The sequence below is a fragment of the Oncorhynchus mykiss genome, chromosome 26, assembly GCF_057628025.1.
Source record: "Oncorhynchus mykiss isolate SJ-2025 chromosome 26, ASM5762802v1, whole genome shotgun sequence".
Lineage (NCBI taxonomy): Eukaryota > Metazoa > Chordata > Actinopteri > Salmoniformes > Salmonidae > Oncorhynchus > Oncorhynchus mykiss.
Genome location: NC_143047.1, coordinates 44,046,727 through 44,068,745, shown reverse-complemented (window position 1 = coordinate 44,068,745; position 22,019 = coordinate 44,046,727). Strand labels below are relative to the sequence as shown.

General features: G+C 42.7%; 1 protein-coding gene across 2 annotated transcripts in view; it reads right to left on the bottom strand.

Moving 5' to 3' along the window:
- The window catches only part of LOC118964977 (multiple epidermal growth factor-like domains protein 11), a 388,319-nt gene that overhangs the window by 18,423 nt on the left and 347,877 nt on the right, over positions 1–22,019 (bottom strand). The window contains exons 16-22 of one of the 2 annotated variants that reach the window (XM_090223211.1): positions 17,319–17,453; positions 7,532–7,660; positions 5,992–6,120; positions 4,622–4,750; positions 4,344–4,472; positions 2,263–2,531; positions 1,325–1,480 (exon numbers count right to left, since the gene is read on the bottom strand). In XM_090223211.1, coding sequence (XP_090079337.1) covers positions 1,325–1,480; positions 2,263–2,531; positions 4,344–4,472; positions 4,622–4,750; positions 5,992–6,120; positions 7,532–7,660; positions 17,319–17,453 — 1,076 coding nt within the window. The remainder of the gene's footprint in view (positions 1–1,324; positions 1,481–2,262; positions 2,532–4,343; positions 4,473–4,621; positions 4,751–5,991; positions 6,121–7,531; positions 7,661–17,318; positions 17,454–22,019) is intronic. The other variant, XM_090223210.1, reaches the window with a different exon arrangement.

The window sequence follows — 22,019 nt, the reverse complement described above, 5'->3', positions numbered from 1 at the left end:
GTAGCTGCTACACGTGGAAAAGCTAATGAGGACCACAAGAAGAGTAGCTGCTACACGTGGACCAGCTAATGAGGACCACAGGAAGAGTAGCTGCTACACGTGGAACAGCTAATGAGGACCACAGGAAGAGTAGCTACTACACGTGGAACAGCTAATGAGGACCACAGGAAGAGTAGCTGCTACACGTGGAAAAGCTAATGAGGACCCCAGGAAGAGTAGCTGCTGAACGTGGAACAGCTAATGAGGACCCCAGGAAGAGTAGCTGCTACACGTGGAACAGCTAATGAGGACCACAGGAAGAGTAGCTGCTACACGTGGAACAGCTGATGAGGACCACAGGAAGAGTAGCTGCTGAACGTGGAACAGCTAATGAGGACCCCAGGAAGAGTAGCTGCTACACGCGGAACAGCTAATGAGGACCCCAGGAAGAGTAGCTGCTACACGTGGAGCAACACACAAAGAACTGACACATGTTTCTTGGAGAATGCCAATGCACAGGTAACTGCCAGAATAATGGAAACACTTGAGTAGATGAGGGATACAAAGTATATTGAAAGTATATTGAAAGCAGGTGCTTCCACACAGGTGTGGTTCCTGTTAATTAAGCAATTAACATAGTAATGGTAGCTTTTATGCTTTCCCATACAATGACAATGCCCCCTACACATGTCAGGAGTGGTCACTGAATGGTTTGATGAGCATGAAAAACGAAATAAACCATGTGACCTGGCCGTTTCAGTCACCAGATCTCAACCCAACTGAACACTTCTGGGAGATTGTGGAGCGGCACCTGAGACCAGCGTTTTCCAACCACCATCAACAAAACACCAAACGATTGAATTTCTGGAGGAAGAACGATGTCACATCCCTCCGATAGAATGATGTCACATCCCTCCAATAGAACGATGTCACATCCCTCCAATAAAACAATGTCACATCCCTCCAATAAAACAATGTCACATCCCTCCAATAGAACGGTGTCACATCCCTCCAATAGAACGATGTCACATCCCTCCAATAGAACTGTGTCACATCCCTCCAATAGAATGATGTCATATCCCTCCAATAGAACTGTGTCACATCCCTCCAATAGAATGATGTCATATCCCTCCAATAGAACTGTGTCACATCCCTCCAATAGAATGATGTCATATCCCTCCAATAGAGTTCCAGACACCTTTAGAATCTATGCTGAGGTGCTTTGAAGCTGTTCTGTCTGATTGTAGTGAAAACTATTCATTTTTATGTTTTTTGTTTTCTTTATTTTAGCAGTTGCCTGTATGTACTCTTAGCATAAATAACGTTATGGTTCGTTGCCACCCACCTTGGCCCTTCTGGTCTTCTTGTCAGGCTTGGCGTAGTGGCCAGCGTAGGTACATGCTCCCAGAGTGTGGTAGGAGGGGTTAGTGAAACAACGACTGACGTTGCTGATGGTAGGAGAGGAGTCTAGAGAGGAGAACAAAGCCTGTACACTGATGCCCTGCTCACCACGGAAACATCAGCTTGTAGCATAGGACTCTACACACACACACGCACACACTCACAGTCACATGGGCGAGCACGCAAGCAAACGCAAAAACACACAGCTCCATCGGGACATTTTTAATACAAGGCTGTTAAAAACAGAGGTTTCATCAGGAAGCTGAGTTCGCTGAGAACACAAACAGCAAGAGAGAGGAGGATCTAGCTGGAAAGAGAGTTCAGTCAGATCACCCCTGAATTTAGTTAGATCACCCCCAATTTCAGTCAGATCACCCCCGAGGGCTGTGGAGAGGGACCACACTGTAAAGAGACAGTCCTGTAGAGAGAGTCCACACTGTAAAGAGACAGTCCTGTAGAGAGAGACCACACTGTAAAGAGACAGTCCTGTAGAGAGAGTCCACACTGCAAAGAGACAGTCCTGTGGAGAGAGACCACACTGACTTAGTTAACATGACTAAGTGGTAGAGTCTGGAGCGTCTCACCAGAGAGGGAGTAACCCTGACTGACTTAGTTAACATGACTAAGTGGTAGAGTCTGGAGCGTCTCACCAGAGAGGGAGTAACCCTGACTGACTTAGTTAACATGACTAAGTGGTAGAGTCTGGAGCGTCTCACCAGAGAGGGAGTAACCCTGACTGACTTAGTTAACATGACTAAGTGGTAGAGTCTGGAGCGTCTCACCAGAGAGGGAGTAACCCTGACTGACTTAGTTAACATGACTAAGTGGTGGAGTCTGGAGCGTCTCACCAGAGAGGGAGTAACCCTGACTGACTTAGTTAACACGACTAAGTGGTGGAGTCTGGAGCGTCTCACCAGAGAGGGAGTAACCCTGACTGCTGATCCTCAGGGCAGGGCTGTAGGACACACTGGGCATGTGCTGCCCTCCTTTCTCTCTCTGGTGATGCCGCCACCACACCACCACCCCCAACACGGTCATGATGAAGAGGAGGAGGAAGATGATGCCCATGACAGCGCCCGCTGACTGGTGCTCTGATGCCAAGGCCGGGCTGATCTTAGTGTAAGGATTCAGCTCCTCCATCATCAGGGCAGCTGGAATAGAGAGGGGGAGGCATATTTAAATAAACACACAAACACTAACACAGATCACCATTAATACACACAGAAACACCAGACCTGGATCAAATACTGTAATAAACACCAGACCTGGATCAAATACTGGAATAAACACCAGACCTGGATCAAATACTGTAATAAATACCAGACCTGGATCAAATACTGTAATAAACACCAGACCTGGATCAAATACTGTAGTAAACACCAGACCTGGATCAAATACTGGAATAAACACCAGACCTGGATCAAATACTGTAATAAACACCAGACCTGGAATAAACACCAGACCTGGATCAAATACTGGAATAAACACCAGACCTGGATCAAATACTGTAATAAACACCAGACCTGGATCAAATACTGTAATAAACACCAGACCTGGATCAAATACTGTAATAAACACCAGACCTGGATCAAATACTGTAATAAACACCAGACCTGGATCAAATACTGTAATAAACACCAGACCTGGATCAAATACTGTAATAAACACCAGACCTGGATCAAATACTGTAATAAACACCAGACCTGGATCAAATACATACTGGAATAAACACCAGACCTGGATCGAATACTGTAATAAACACCAGACCTGGATCAAATACTGTAATAAACACCAGACCTGGATCAAATACATACTGTAATAAACACCAGACCTGGATCAAATACTGTAATAAACACCAGACCTGGATCAAATACTGTAATAAACACCAGACCTGGATCAAATACTGGAATAAACACCAGACCTGGATCAAATACTGGAATAAACACCAGACCTGGATCAAATACTGTAATAAACACCAGACCTGGATCAAATACTGGAATAAACACCAGACCTGGATCAAATACATACTGTAATAAACACCAGACCTGGATCAAATACTGTAATAAACACCAGACCTGGATCAAATACTGTAGTAAACACCAGACCTGGATCAAATACTGTAATAAACACCAGACCTGGATCAAATACTGTAGTAAACACCAGACCTGGATCAAATACTGCAATAAACACCAGACCTGGATCAAATACTGTAATAAACACCAGACCTGGATCAAATACTGTAATAAACACCAGACCTGGATCAAATACTGTAGTAAACACCAGACCTGGATCAAATACTGGAATAAACACCAGACCTGGATCAAATACATACTGGAATAAACACCAGACCTGGATCAAATACTGTAATAAACACCAGACCTGGATCAAATACTGGAATAAACACCAGACCTGGATCAAATACTGTAATAAATACCAGACCTGGATCAAATACTGTAATAAACACCAGACCTGGATCAAATACTGTAATAAACACCAGACCTGGATCAAATACTGTAGTAAACACCAGACCTGGATCAAATACTGGAATAAACACCAGACCTGGATCAAATACATACTGGAATAAACACCAGACCTGGATCAAATACTGTAATAAACACCAGACCTGGATCAAATACTGTAATAAACACCAGACCTGGATCAAATACTGGAATAAACACCAGACCTGGATCAAATACATACTGGAATAAACACCAGACCTGGATCATATACTGTAATAAACACCAGACCTGGATCAAATACTGTAATAAACACCAGACCTGGATCAAATACTGTAATTAACACCAGACCTGGATCAAATACTGTAATAAACACCATAGTCCCAAAAGTGTAAACTCTGTCCACCTTGCACATCGGTCAGCAATCACACACACACACACACACACACACACACACACACACACACACACACACACACACACACACACACACACACACACACCTACCCTGGTCACAGCGGATGCCTTTGTATCCGATGCTGCAGTAGCAGGTTCCAGTCACATAGTCACAGGTGGCGTTGTTCATACACACACACAGCTGCTGACAGCCGTAGCCAAACGTACCGGGACGACACTCTGAGAGGAACAGGAAGAGTTAGGAGACAATATATGCACACACACACACACACATACACACACATACACACACATACACACACACACACACACATACACACACACATACACAGAACCACACACACACAGTTATGTTGGGAAGGACTCACTGAGTTCACAGCTGTGTCCGATGAATCCGGTCCGACAGGAGCACTGACCAGTGATGTGGTCACAGTCCGCTCCGTTCTGACACCGACACACCTCAGAGCAGTCGGTACCAAAGAACCCTGAACTACAACCTGGAGGACAGAGACACACACGTCACACACACACCTCCGTACACACACATGCACGCAGACACACACACACACACACACACACACACACACACACACACACACACACACACACACACACACACACACACACACACACACACACACACACACACTTCTGTAGACACACAACCCGCACAGTCCGCACCGAAAACATCTGACCCATAGCCTGACGATATAAACTATGACAAACACTACCATTACACCATGTCATGACACTGATCTACCACTAGGTGGTGTATGTCATAACACTGATCTACCACTAGGTGGTGTATGTCTGTAGTTCATGTCATGACACTGATCTACCACTAGGTGGTGTATGTCATGACAGTGATCTACCACTAGGTGGTGTATGTCATGACAGTGATCTACCACTAGGTGGTGTATGGCTGTAGTTCATGTCATGACAGTGATCTACCACTAGGTGGTGTATGTCATGACAGTGATATACCACTAGGTGGTGTATGTCATGACAGTGATCTACCACTAGGTGGTGTATGTCATGACAGTGATCTACCACTAGGTGGTGTATGTCATGACAGTGATCTACCACTAGGTGGTGTATGTCATGACAGTGATCATCACTAGGTGGTGTATGTCTGTAGTTCATGTCATGACAGTGATCTCCCACTAGGTGGTGTATGTCATAACACTGATCTACCACTAGGTGGTGTATGTCATGACAGTGATCTACCACTAGGTGGTGTAGTTCATGACAGTGATCATCACTAGGTGGTGTATGTTTGTGGTTCATGTCAGGATACTGATCTACCACTAGGTGGTGTATGTCATGACGGTGATCTACCGCTAGGTGGTGTATGTCATGACAGTGATCATCACTAGGTGGTGTATGTCTGTAGTTCATGTCATGACAGTGATCTCCCACTAGGTGGTGTATGTCATAACACTGATCTACCACTAGGTGGTGTATGTCATGACAGTGATCTACCACTAGGTGGTGTAGTTCATGACAGTGATCATCACTAGGTGGTGTATGTTTGTGGTTCATGTCAGGATACTGATCTACCACTAGGTGGTGTATGTCATGACAGTGATCTACCGCTAGGTGGTGTATGTCATGACAGTGATCATCACTAGGTGGTGTATGTCTGTAGTTCATGTCATGACAGTGATCTCCCACTAGGTGGTGTATGTCATGACAGTGATCTCCCACTAGGTGGTGGTGTAGGTCTATGTTGACTCACGTTGTGTACAGTAGAGTCCGCTCCACCCTGCGCTGCAGCTACACTGTCCGTCTGTAGCGATGCACTGAGCCCCGTTGTGACAGTTACAGGTATGGATGCAGTCTGGACCCCACGTACCCTGGGGACACACTGTGGACAACACACACCTCACACTGTTAGACTTTAATACACACACACACACACACACACACACACACACACACACACACACACACACACACACACACACACACACACACACACACACACACACACACACACACACACATCCCACTCTCTACCTCTCATGTCTAATAACACACCAACTAACAACCTCATGCTGTATGTCTCTCATGACCATAGCACATCTCTGACTGAAAATTAATGATTACATTTCATCAAAAGAGTGGACTGGAGAAGTAGCAGTGCCTCCATCTATCCGCTATCTAGCCTTAAATAACCCATGTCTCCATCAGTGAGTACTACTGTAGATCAGAGGACAGTCTGGAATACAGTGAGTCTGGAATTCGGTGAGTACTACTGTAGATCAGAGGACAGTCTGGAATACAGTGAGTACTACTGTAGATCAGAGGACAGTCTGGAATACAGTGAGTACTACTGTAGATCAGAGGACAGTCAGGAATACAGTGAGTACTACTGTAGATCAGAGGACAGTCTGGAATACAGTGAGTACTACTGTAGATCAGAGGACAGTCAGGAATACAGTGAGTACTACTGTAGATCAGAGGACAGTCAGGAATACAGTGAGTACTACTGTAGATCAGAGGACAGTCAGGAATACAGTGATGACTACAGTAGATCAGAGGACAGTCTGGAATACAGTGAGTACTACTGTAGATCAGAGGACAGTCAGGAATACAGTGAGTACTACAGTAGATCAGAGGACAGTCTGGAATACAGTGAGTACTACAGTAGATCAGAGGACAGTCTGGAATACAGTGAGTACTACAGTAGATCAGAGGACAGTCAGGTATACAGTGAGTACTACAGTAGATCAGAGGACAGTCTGGAATACAGTGATGACTACAGTAGATCAGAGGACAGTCTGGAATACAGTGAGTCTGGAATACAGTGAGTACTACAGTAGATCAGAGGACAGTCAGGAATACAGTGAGTACTACAGTATATCAGAGGATAGTCTGGAATACAGTGAGTACTGTAGTGGATCAGAGGACAGTCTGGAATACAGTGAGTACAACAGTAGATCAGAGGACAGTCTGGAATACAGTGAGTACTACTGTAGATCAGAGGACAGTCAGGAATACAGAGAGAGAGAGGGGGATAGACAGAAAGAGAGAGAGAGAGAAACAGAAAGAGAGAGAGAGAGCGAGAGAGAGAGAGCGAGAGAGACGAAGAGAGAGAGAGAGCGAGAGAAAGAGAGCGAGAGCGAGAGAGAGAGAGAGAGAGAGAAAAAAGAAAGAGAGAGAAAGAGCGAGACAGAGAGAGAGAGAGAGAGAGAGAAAGAGAGAGAGAAAGAGAGAGAGAAAGAGCGAGACAGAAAGTAAAGACAGTAAAGTCATTGTGAATAGGAAGCTCCTACCTTTAGAGCAGTCCTCTCCGATCCATCCTGGGTAGCACTGACAGGAGCCATCGATGGGGTTACAGGTCCCGTTGTTACTACACATACACAGCTCTGCACAGCCCTTCCCATACCTGCCACTGGGACACACTGACACACACACACACACACACACACACACACACACACACACACGTGATGGAGACTAACCGACAAAACAGTACTACGACTCACAGCATTTGAAGCACATGATACTGAAACATCCTCCACCAGAATGAAACCATGTCTCCTCTCTCTCCGTCACAGGGACCGAAAGTAGCTTCCCACCCAGACACTATACAGTACATCCCAAACCATGATCAACCTCACATCCGAGGAGATGTGAGTTCCGTGTGGCGTCAGAAACACCAAGGTCGTGGATGTGGGTTCAAATCCCACAGGTCTCTCCCACACACACACACACACACACACACACACACACACACACACACACACACACACACACACACACACACACGTAAAGGTTAAACAAACATCCTGCTAAATTACATCCACTGACCGTTCCTGTACGTTTTTTGTTGACAGAGGCGTCTGCTAAGTGCTATATAAATAAAAAGATATTGAAGAGGAGGCGTTTAAAGGGTTAATCCTCTAAAGAAGGGGATCTAGTGTGCTTCCTAAATGGCACTCTATTCCCTATACAGTACACAACTTTAGACCAGAGCTTTATGGGCCCTGGGACTCCAGCCAGTGATTTATTGAGCTTCTCCAATGATCCGTCTGTCCGGCCTGCAGTGCAGAGTAGAATGGTTAATGTAGGATAGCGTAAGGCCAGCATTAACACTGCAGCTTGACTGTGCATTTTTAATGACAATTAATATTTCACCTGCCCCCCCCCCCACTGTCCTCTCTTTCATCTAGGATTCCATTTGGACCCTACAGAACCTTGGAACAGAACCTTGGGCAGGCTATTCTTTCACCAGGAATGAACAGTGTTTTAACCTGCCAGGGGGGGGGGGGGGAGGGCACCACACAAGGACAGGGACTCTGTTAGAACAAACTGATAAATTAATCTGAATGTTGAAAGAAAAGTTTATTTCGTTAGAGAAAAGAGGAGGACAAGGTGGAGGTGGAGGAGGAAGAGGAGGAGGAAGAAGAGAGGGAATTCTAACTGCCATCAAGGATATTTGGACTTTTCATTTCTTTCTCCTCTTACTCTTCACTAGTTCTATTTCAATGGGTTTAGCTACTATCTTCCTCTGAAGGGCTCTTCACTAGTTCTATTTCAATGGGTTTAGCTGCTATCTTCCTCTGAAGAGCTCTTCACTAGTTCTATTTCAATGGGTTTAGCTACTATCTTCCTCTGAAGGGCTCTTCACTAGTTCTATTTCAATGGGTTTAGCTACTATCTTCCTCTGAAGAGCTCTTCACTAGTTCTATTTCAATGGGTTTAGCTACTATCTTCCTCTGAAGGGCTCTTCACTAGTTCTATTTCAATGGGTTTAGCTACTATCTTCCTCTGAAGAGCTCTTCACTAGTTCTATTTCAATGGGTTTAGCTGCTATCTTCCACTGAAGAGCTCTTCACTAGTTCTATTTCAATGGGTTTAGCTGCTATCTTCCTCTGAAGAGCTCTTCACTAGTTCTATTTCAATGGGTTTAGCTGCTATCTTCCTCTGAAGGGCTCTTAACTAGTTCTATTTCAATGGGTTTAGCTGCTATCTTCCACTGAAGAGCTCTTCACTAGTTCTATTTCAATGGGTTTAGCTGCTATCTTCCTCTGAAGGGCTCTTAACTAGTTCTATTTCAATGGGTTTAGCTGCTATCTTCCTCTGAAAAGTTATTCACTAGTTCTATGTCAATGGGTTTAGCTACTATCTTCCTCTGAAGAGCTCTTTCAAGCCCCTCAAACATGATGTTGTATCTGCATGTGAGCATTAGATTTAAATCCACAATTAATTTCAAACTTTCATATTTCAACAGAAAGATTAGAACGTCTGAAAAGGTCTTGTATCGGACGAGAGACCACCGACGTAGACCTAAAAAAGCCAAACATTTTCAGAGAGCAACTGCCCAGTGACCGAACTAGCCGTTAATTAAGCCCTATTTTAAATAGTAGTCCTTATATTTATGAGACAGTGCTGGGAAAGGTGATGACATAACCCCTCTAGTAATTTAATAGGAAGGGCTGGGAAGGGCATGAAAGTGAATTCTATATCTGCCCATTGCCTCTTTCTAATTCATTTCTAATTTTATTATTAGGAAAAGTAGTATGTATTTAAAAGCAGGATGAGACTTTATAGAGTGGTGTGGAGGAGGAGTCTACCGTGGTGAGGAGGAGGAGTCTACCGTGTTGAGGAGGAGGAGTCTACCGTGGTGAGGAGGAGGAGTCTACCGTGGTGTGGAGGAGGAGTCTACCCTGGTGAGGAGGAGGAGTCTACCCTGGTGAGGAGGAGGAGTCTACCGTGGTGAGGAGGAGGCGGCTACCCTGGTGAGGAGGAGGAGTCTACTGTGGTGAGGAGGAGGAGTCTACCGTGGTGAGGAGGAGGAGTCTACCGTGGTGTGGAGGAGGAGTCTACCGTGGTGAGGAGGAGGAGTCTACCGTGGTGTGGAGGAGGAGTCTACCGTGGTGAGGAGGAGGAGTCTACCGTGGTGAGGAGGAGGAGTCTACCGTGGTGAGGAGGAGTCTACCGTGGTGAGGAGGAGGAGTCTACCGTGGTGAGGAGGAGGAGTCTACCTATGGTGATGAGGAGGAGTCTACCGTGGTGAGGAGGAGTCTACCGTGGTGAGGAGGAGGAGTCTACCGTGGTGAGGAGGAGGAGTCTACCGTGGTGAGGAGGAGGAGTCTACCCTGGTGAGGAGGAGGAGTCTACCCTGGTGAGGAGGAGGAGTCTACCATGGTGAGGAGGAGGAGGCTACCCTGGTGAGGAGGAGGAGTCTACCCTGGTGAGGAGGAGGAGTCTACCCTCGAGAGGAGGAGGAGGCTACCCCGGTGAGGAGGAGGAGCCTACTGTGGTGAGGAGGAGGAGGCTACTCTGGTGAGGAGGAGGAGTCTACCCTGGTGAGGAGGAGGAGGAGGCTACCCTGGTGAGGAGGAGGAGTCTACCCTGGTGAGGAGGAGGAGTCTACCCTGGTGAGGAGGAGGAGGCTACTCTGGTGAGGAGGAGGAGTCTACTGTGGTGAGGAGGAGGAGTCTACCCTGGAGAGGAGGAGGAGTCTACCCTGGTGAGGAGGAGGAGGCTACTCTGGTGAGGAGGAGGAGTCTACCCTGGTGAGGAGGAGGAGTCTATTAGTTTTATTAGTTTAATAAGTCTCTGAATTGTTTAATCAAACGTTTCACCGCCAGCTCCTGATATCAGGGAATGAAAACTACAATCTGTCTCCTGAATTAGCCTAGTGGACCCGAGCTCGTTTCCCCCGGTTTCCCCTAGCTAAACTAGGTGGCTAGCGTCACTGTGCTAGTTTTTGTCCTCATTGCCAAACGTCCTAAATAATGCACCCTCATCTTCAAAAGTAATAGAACTACAATCGTATAACTAAGAAATTTGACGGAAAAAAAACAGTGTATTGTTTAATTGTTTTGTTGAATAGTCAGGAGAGGTTCGAGGTATCTGTCATAAGACGACAGCGGCGGCGAAGGGCTTCATTGTTCAGTTCAGTTTTGAGATTCACCGGTGACTAGGCGTAGGGTCAGCTGGCCGTTTCTGACTGGTTCTGCTTGTAACTGTGACAACGGGCAGCCACTCGGTTTGATGGGAAATGTAGTGATTTTTCCAACACAGCCAGATCTGTACACAGTCTTGTACCCTTAACCTTCTTTAAACTGACTATCGTATTTGTTGATTAGACCAGAGTTTATTAATATAATGACACATCCAGGAGTCACGAGTTATCTGACATGAGAAAACTTGAGAAAATAGCAACTCTACAGATCACAATGACTACAGATCGTAATGACTAAAGATCGTAATGACTACAGATCACAATGCCTACAGATCACAATGACTACAGATCACAATGACTACAGATCACAATGACTACAGATCACAATGGCTACATATCACAATGACTACAGATCACAATGACTACAGATCACAATGACTACAGATCACAATGACTACAGATCACAATGGCTACATATCACAATGACTACAGATCACAATGGCTACATATCATAATGGCTACAGATCATAATGACTACAGATCACAATGGCTACATATCATAATGGCTACAGATCATAATGACTACAGATCACAATGACTACAGATCATAATGACTACAGATCACAATGGCTACATATCACAATGACTACAGATCACAATGGCTACATATCACAATGACTTCAGATCACAATGGCTACATATCATAATGGCTACAGATCATAATGACTACAGATCACAATGGCTACATATCATAATGGCTACATATCATAATGGCTACAGATCACAATGGCTACAGATCATAATGACTACAGATCACAATGGCTACATATCATAATGGCTACAGATCATAATGACTACAGATCACAATGGCTACATATCATAATGGCTACAGATCATAATGACTACAGATCACAATGGCTACATATCATAATGGCTACAGATCATAATGACTACAGATCACAATGGCTACATATCATAATGGCTACAGATCACAATGACTACAGATCATAATGACTACAGTTCACAATTGCTACAAATCGTAATGTTTTATTTATTTTATTTAACCTTTATTTAACCAGGAAGGGCTCATTGAGATTTAAAATATATTTTTCAAGAGCGTCCTGGCCAAGATAGGCAGCACCAAATCATTACAAAAATTACAGACAAACAACATGAAAGACTACAAGTAATCTAGTAAAAACCATAGAATTCACAAGAGTATAAAACAAAATCAAAAACAGCAAATTAAAAACATTGACAGGTCAGGGAATCAGTCTCAACATCATTCATCAGTGATTTAAAAACACCAATCAGGACAAGTTCTTCCAGTTTAAAAGTATTTTGTAAGGTGTTCCAAGACGATGGTGCAGAGGACATAAAAGCCCTTTTACCAAATTCAGTTGGGACATTTGGAACAGTCAGCAGGATAAAGTCCAGCGAACGAAGAGACGACCCACCACATTTCTGAACAATAAAAATGCCCAAATTAAAAGGAGGTAAACCCAAAATGGCTTTGTAAATAAAAGTATACCAGTGACTGAGCCTACGAGTGACTCCAACCCTGGTATACAAAGTGCAGTGGTGCGTAAGGGTTTTGCAGTTTAAAATAAATCTCAAAGTGCCATGGTAAAGAGTGTCAATTGATCTCAAACACTGAGCGGAAGCATTCATGTATAAAATATCCCCATAGTCTAGTAAAGGTATAAATGTAGCTGATACTAGCCTCCTTCTGGCTTCAAAAGATAAACAGGCCTTACTCCTAAAATAAAATACCAATTTCAGCTTCAGTTTTTTTGTAAGTTGTTGAATATGCAATTTAAAAGAGACGCCGTCATCAATTAAAATTCCAAGATATTTATATGAGGTTACAACCTCAATCTTCTTGCCCTGACAGGTAGTAATAGGTGAAAGGTTCAGAGGTCTATTTCTTGCTTTAGAAAACACCATTAGTTTAGTTTTGTCAGTATTGAGGATAAGCTTCAATTCACACAAGGTATGTGGACACTGGTTCATCCACACAGGGTTGTACAGAGACAGAGGACACTGGTTCATCCACACAGGGTTGTACAGAGACAGAGGACACTGGTTCATCCACACAGGGTTGTACAGAGACAGAGGACACTGGTTCATCGACACAGGGTTGTACAGAGACATATGACACTGGTTCATCCACACAGGGTTGTACAGAGACAGAGGACACTGGTTCATCCACACAGGGTTGAACAGAGACAGAGGACACTGGTTCATCCACACAGGGTTGAACAGAGACAGAGGACACTGGTTCATCCACACAGGGTTGTACAGAGACAGAGGACACTGGTTCATTCACACAGGGTTGTACAGAGACATAGGACACTGGTTCATCCACACAGGGTTGTACAGAGACAGAGGACACTGGTTCATCCACACAGGGTTGAACAGAGACAGAGGACACTGGTTCATCCACACAGGGTTGTACAGAGACAGAGGACACTGGTTCATCCACACAGGGTTGAACAGAGACAGAGGACACTGGTTCATCCACACAGGGTTGAACAGAGACAGAGGACACTGGTTCATCCACACAGGGTTGTACAGAGACAGAGGACACTGGTTCATCCACACAGGGTTGTACAGAGACATAGGACACTGGTTCATCCACACAGGGTTGTACAGAGACAGAGGACACTGGTTCATTCACACAGGGTTGTACAGAGACAGAGGACACTGGTTCATCCACACAGGGTTGTACAGAGACAGAGGACACTGGTTCATCCACACAGGGTTGTACAGAGACAGAGGACACTGGTTCATCCACACAGGGTTGTACAGAGACAGAGGACACTGGTTCATCCACACAGGGTTGTACAGAGACAGAGGACACTGGTTCATCCACACAGGGTTGTACAGAGACAGAGGACACTGGTTCATCCACACAGGGTTGTACAGAGACAGAGGACACTGAATCAAACAGCCTACCAGATGATAACAACGTGCTCATTGAAACAATTCAGCATTTCAGTTTTGTCATATACAGCAACAGAGTCCTTCAAACACATGACGGTAATTCATTAACATTACTGTTACCAGACATAGACTTAATAGCCTTCCAGAACGTTCCAGGGTCATTCAGGTTATCAGTGGTAACAGACATAAAATATTCAGACTTGGCCTTCCTGAGAAGAAAATAACACTTGTTTTGTAACTGCCTAAAAATAAGCCAATCAGCATCAGAACATGATTTCCTTGCTTTAGCCCAGGCTAGATTACAGTCGTGAAATAATACAAGACAGCTCAGAAGAAAACCATGGATTATCCCGACCTTTAACCCTGAACCTGCGGAATGGGGCGTGTTTGTTTACTATTTGGGAAAAAAACATCATGAAAGAATTTCCGGGCAGTTTCCACATCAGGGATAAACTCAATCTGCTCCAGTCAAAATTAAACAAATCATGATAGAAAGCCTGCTCATTAAAACACTTCAAATTTCTCTTACGAATAAAACATGGGTTTGTCTTAGTAATGACTACAGATAGTAATGACTACAGATCACAATGACTACAGATCACAATGACTACAGATCACAATGACTATAGATAGTAATGACTACAGATCGTCATGACTACAGATCACAATGACTACAGATCACAATGACTACAGATCGTCATGACTACAGATCACAATGACTACAGATCACAATGACTACAGATAGTAATGACTACAGATCACAATGACTACAGATCACAATGACTACAGATCACAATGACTATAGATAGTAATGACTACAGATCACAATGACTACAGATCGTCATGACTACAGATCACAATGACTACAGATCACAATGACTACAGATAGTAATGACTACAGATCACAATGACTACAGATCACAATGACTATAGATAGTAATGACTACAGATCGTCATGACTACAGATCACAATGACTACAGATCACAATGACTACAGATCGTCATGACTACAGATCACAATGACTACAGATCACAATGACTACAGATAGTAATGACTACAGATCGTCATGACTACAGATCACAATGACTACAGATCACAATGACTACAGATCGTCATGACTACAGATCACAATGACTACAGATCACAATGTCTACAGATCACAATGACTACAGATTGTAACAACTACAGATCACAATGACTATAGATGACAATGACTACAGATTGTAATGACTACAGATCGTAATGACTACAGATCGTAATGACTACAGATCACAATGACTACAGATCACAATGACTACAGATCACAATGACTACATATCGTAATGACTACAGATCACAATGACTACAGATCGTAATGACTACAGATCATCATGACTACAGATCACAATGACTAAATTACTTCCGGACACAAAGGGTCCTCAGAGCTCCTCCTCCTCACCACTCTATAGCCTTTATTGCACTGTGGACCAGGAAGGGGAGAGGAACGGTCATAACAGATCTATGTTATGACATATCTACGTCTCAACAGCTCTATGTCCTATTAACAGATCTATGTCAGAACAGATTTATGTAATTTTAACAGATTTATGTCCTAACAGATTTATGTCCTAACAGATTTATTTCATATTAACAGATCTATGTCAGAACAGATTTATGTCACATTAATATATCTATGTCATATTACCAGATCTATGTCCTATTAACAGATCTATGTCATATTACCAGATCTATGTCATATTACCAGATCTATGTCCTATTAATAGATCTATGTCATATTACCAGATCTATGTCCTATTAACAGATCTATGTCATATTACCAGATCTATGTCATATTAACATATCTATGTCATATTACCAGATCTATGTCATATTACCAGATCTATGTCCTATTAACAGCTCTATGTCATATTACCAGATCTATGTCATATTACCAGATCTATGTCATATTACCAGATCCATGTCCTATTAACAGATCTATGTCCTATTAACAGATCTATGTCATATTACCAGATCTATGTCATATTAACAGATCTATGTCCTATTAACAGATTTATGTCATATTACCAGATCTATATCATATTACCAGATCTATGTCATATTAACAGATATATGTCATATTACCAGATCTATGTCATATTACCAGATCTATGTCCTATTAACAGATATATGTCATATTACCAGATCTATGTCCTATTAACAGATCTATGTACTTTTAACAGATCTATGTCATATTACCAGATATATGTCCTATTACCAGATCTATGTCCTATTACCAGATCTATGTCCTATTACCAGATCTATGTCATATTAACAGATCTATGTCATATTACCAGATATATGTCATATTAACAGATCTATGTCCTAAAAGTAACAAATCTATGTCCTAATAGAGATATGTCATATTACCGGATCGATGGCTTAATAGATTTATGTCCTGATAGATCTACGTCATAACAGTAACAGATCTATGTCCTAATATATCTATGTCCTAACAGTAACAGATCTATGTCCTAATAGATCTATGTCCTAAGAGATTGTTCTGTGATTAAGCCACAGAACAATCTGAACAATGAATAACATTGGCTGAGACTTGAAGATGAGCATTAGCTCGATGTGATGTGGAGGAGATCAGACTTCAGGTTTATGACTGATTATAATTCAAAATGTAACCATATTTAAATAAGTTAAGCTGTGTTGATATATCTGCTGAAAAAAATGACAATAAATGACAAATTAATGTTGTAGGTAAGACAAATGAGTTGGCTAAAGTAAAAACTGTCTGGCCTCCAGGCTAGTGGAAAGAGGTTTGATGCAGAGTGAAAACAGAGACCTATGTCCCATCTTCAAACAGTCCTAGAGACAGAGAGAGCAGAGACTGTAAGAGGTTTGAGGCAGAGTGATAACAGAGACCTATGTCCCATCTCCAAACAGTCCTAGAGACAGAGAGAGCAGAGACTGTAAGAGGTTTGAGGCAGAGTGATAACAGAGACCTATGTCCCATCTCCAAACAGTCCTAGAGACAAAGAGAGCAGAGACTGTAAGGGGTTTGAGGCAGAGTGATAACAGAGACCTATGTCCCATCTCCAAACAGTCCTAGAGACAAAGAGAGCAGAGACTGTAAGGGGTTTGAGGCAGAAAGAACAACGACTGATGGAAAGTGGTTTGAAGCAGAGTGAACAGAGAGACTAGAGAAACTCACCTTGGTTACACAGAGAGCCACAGAATCCTGACAGACACTCACAGTGTCCTGTGATGTGGTGACAGGGACCATCGCTATGGATACACTGAGGACAGGACTGACTACAGCGCTGACCATAGAACCCTGGAGAACAGACTGAAAACACAGGGGACAGGGTGAGGGGGTTAATGTGTGTGTAGGTATGTGTGTGTGTGTGTGTGTGTGTGTGTATACTTACAAACACATATATTTCTGAGACAACCACAGATACAAAGCTAAGACACTAACAGACACTACCCGACACCCCCAGACACTACCAGACATTACCAGACACCACCAGACACTACCAGACACCACCAGACACTACCAGACATTACCAGACACCACCAGACACTACCAGACACTACCAGACACCCCCAGACACCCCCAGACACTACCAGACACTACCAGACACTACCAGACATTACCAGACACTACCAGACACCACCAGACACTAGCAGACATTACCAGACACCACCAGACACTACTAGACATTACCAGACACCACCAGACACTACTAGACACCACCAGACACCACCAGACACTACCAGACAATACCAGACACTACACACCAAAGATAACATTAAACACTCAAACTCTCATGGCATTTCCTATTTCCAATTTCTCCCCTCCCCTCTCCTCTCCTCTCCTCTCCTCTCCTCTCCTCTCCTCTCCTCTCCTCTCCTCTCCTCTCCTCTCCTCTCCTCTCCTCTCCTCTCCCTTTCCTTTCCTCTCCTCTCCTCTCCTCTCCTCTCCTCTCCCCTCCCTTCCTCTCCTCTCCTCTCCTCTCCTCTCCTCTCCTCTCCTCTCCTCTCCTCTCCTCTCCTCTCCTCTCCTCTCCTCTCCCCTCCCCTCCCCTCCCCTCCTCTCCTCTCCTCTCCTCTCCCCTCCCCTCCCCTCCCCTCCCCTCCTCTCCCTTCCTCTCCTCTCCTCTCCCCTCCCCTCCCCTCCTCTCCTCTTCCTCTCCCCTCCCCTCCCCTTCCGTTCCCCTCCCCTCCCCTCCTCTCCCCTCCCCTTCCTCTCCTCTCCCCTCCCCTCCCCTTCCTCTCCTCTCCCCTCCCCTCCCTTCCTCTCCCTCTCCCCTCCACTCCCTTCCTCTCCTCTCCTCTCCTCTCCCCTCCCCTTCCTCTCCTCTCCTCTCCCCTCCCCTCCCCTTCCCCTCCTCTCCTCTCCCTCTCCCTCTCCCTCTCCTCTCCTCTCCTCTCCCCTCCTCTCCCTTTCCTCTCCTCTCCTCTCTTTTCCTTTCATCTTTCAGGTTCACATGAGGTAAAGTCTGAAGCCAAGGAAGAAAAAGACTTTGACAGGCCACTCTGTTCTCTATTGTAGTCCTCTGTAGTGAAGGACCAGAACAGTTAGAGAGCGTAGCTTTGTCCTCCTTGACTGAGGCTGCAGCATCCCAAATGGTATATAGTGCACTATAAAGGGAATAGGGCCGCAGTCTGTGCCACTCAGGCCATATGTCTTCCTTAAGCTCTTAATTCGTTTGCATTGATGTTTCTCTAAGTGGCGAGAGGAAGGGTTTACAGGTCAGAATGATGTTTCCTTCCTGCTCTGTCTCAGTGTAATGAGAGGAGGAGTTAACAGGTCAGAATGATGTTTCCTTCCTGCTCTGTCTCAGTGTAATGAGAGGAGGAGTTAACAGGTCAGAATGATGTTTCCTTCCTGCTCTGTCTCTGTCTAATGAGAGGAGGAGTTAACAGGTCAGAATGATGTTTCCTTCCTGCTCTGTCTCTGTCTAATGAGAGGAGGAGTTAACAGGTCAGAATGATGTTTTCTTCCTGCTCTGTCTCAGTGTAATGAGAGGAGGAGTTAACAGGTCAGAATGATGTTTTCTTCCTGCTCTGTCTCAGTGTAATGAGAGGAGGAGTTAACAGGTCAGAATGATGTTTCCTTCCTGCTCTGTCTCTGTCTAATGAGAGGAGGAGTTAACAGGTCAGAATGATGTTTGCTTCCTGCTCTGTCTCTGTCTAATGAGAGGAGGAGTTAACAGGTCAGAATGATGTTTTCTTCCTGCTCTGTCTCAGTGTAATGAGAGGAGGAGTTAACAGGTCAGAATTATGTTTGCTTCCTGCTCTGTCTCAGTGTAATGAGAGGAGGAGTTAACAGGTCAGAATGATGTTTCCTTCCTGCTCTGTCTCAGTGTAACATAAAGAAGTAGACATGCTCGCTGTACACGCACATAGAGAGGCATGCACGTACTCACACACAGACATTACATTATACCTAGACATATACCTAGACATTACATTATACCTAGACATATACCTAGACATTACATTATACCTAGACATTACATTATACCTAGACATTACATTATACCTAGACATATACCTAGACATTACATTATACCTAGACATTACATCATACCTAGACATATACCTAGACATTACATTATACCTAGACATATACACAGACATTACATCATACCTAGACATATACCTAGACATACACCTAGACATATACCTAGACATTACATTATACCTAGACATTACATTATACCTAGACATATACACAGACATTACATTATACCTAGACATTACATTATACCTAGACATTACATTATACCTAGACATATACACAGACATTACATCATACCTAGACATATACCTAGACATTACATTATACCTAGACATATACACAGACATTACATCATACCTAGACATATACCTAGACATTACATTATACCTAGACATATACACAGACATTACATCATACCTAGACATTACATTATACCTAGACATATACACAGACATTACATCATACCTAGACATATACCTAGACATTACATTATACCTAGACATATACACAGACATTACATCATACCTAGACATTACATTATACCTAGACATATACCTAGACATTACATTATACCTAGACATTACATTATACCTAGACATATACCTAGACATTACATTATACCTAGACATATACCTAGACATTACATTATACCTAGACATATACCTAGACATTACATTATACCTAGACATATACCTAGACATTACATTATACCTAGACATTACATTATACCTAGACATTACATTATACCTAGACATATACACAGACATTACATTATACCTAGACATATACACACAGACATTACATTATACCTAGACATATACACACAGACATTACATTATACCTAGACATATACACACAGACATTACATCATACCTAGACATTACATTATACCTAGACATATACCTAGACATTACATTATACCTAGACATATACACACAGACATTACATTATACCTAGACATATACCTAGACATTACATTATACCTAGACATTACATTATACCTAGACATATACACAGACATTACATTATACCTAGACATTACATTATACCTAGACATATACCTAGACATATACCTAGACATTACATTATACCCAGACATTACATTATACCTAGACATACACACAGACATTACATTATACCTAGACATTACATTATACCTAGACATATACCTAGACATTACATTATACCTAGACATTACATTATACCTAGACATTACATTATACCTAGACATATACACAGACATTACATTATACCTAGACATACACACAGACATTACATTATACCTAGACATATACACACAGACATTACATTATACCTAGACATATACACAGACATTACATTATACCTAGACATACACACAGACATTACATTATACCTAGACATTACATTATACCTAGACATACACACAGACATTACATTATACCTAGACATATACACACAGACATTACATTATACCTAGACATATACCTAGACATTACATTATACCTAGACATATACCTAGACATTACATTATACCTAGACATTACATTATACCTAGACATATACCTAGACATATACCTAGACATTACATTATACCTAGACATATACCTAGACATTACATTATACCTAGACATATACCTAGACATTACATTATACCTAGACATATACACAGACATTACATTATACCTAGACATTACATTATACCTAGACATATACCTAGACATTACATTATACCTAGACATTACATTATACCTAGACATTACATTATACCTAGACATATACCTAGACATTACATTATACCTAGACATTACATTATACCTAGACATTACATTATACCTAGACATTACATTATACCTAGACATATACACAGACATTACATTATACCTAGACATATACCTAGACATTACATTATACCTAGACATTACATTATACCTAGACATATACCTAGACATTACATTATACCTAGACATTACATTATACCTAGACATTACATTATACCTAGACATATACACAGACATTACATTATACCTAGACATATACCTAGACATTACATTATACCTAGACATTACATTATACCTAGACATTACATTATACCTAGACATATACCTAGACATTACATTATACCTAGACATTACATTATACCTAGACATATACCTAGACATTACATTATACCTAGACATTACATTATACCTAGACATATACCTAGACATTACATTATACCTAGACATACACACAGACATTACATTATACCTAGACATTACATTATACCTAGACATTACATTATACCTAGACATTACATTATACCTAGACATATACACAGACATTACATTATACCTAGACATATACACAGACATTACATTTTACCTAGACATACACACAGACATTACATTATACCTAGACATTACA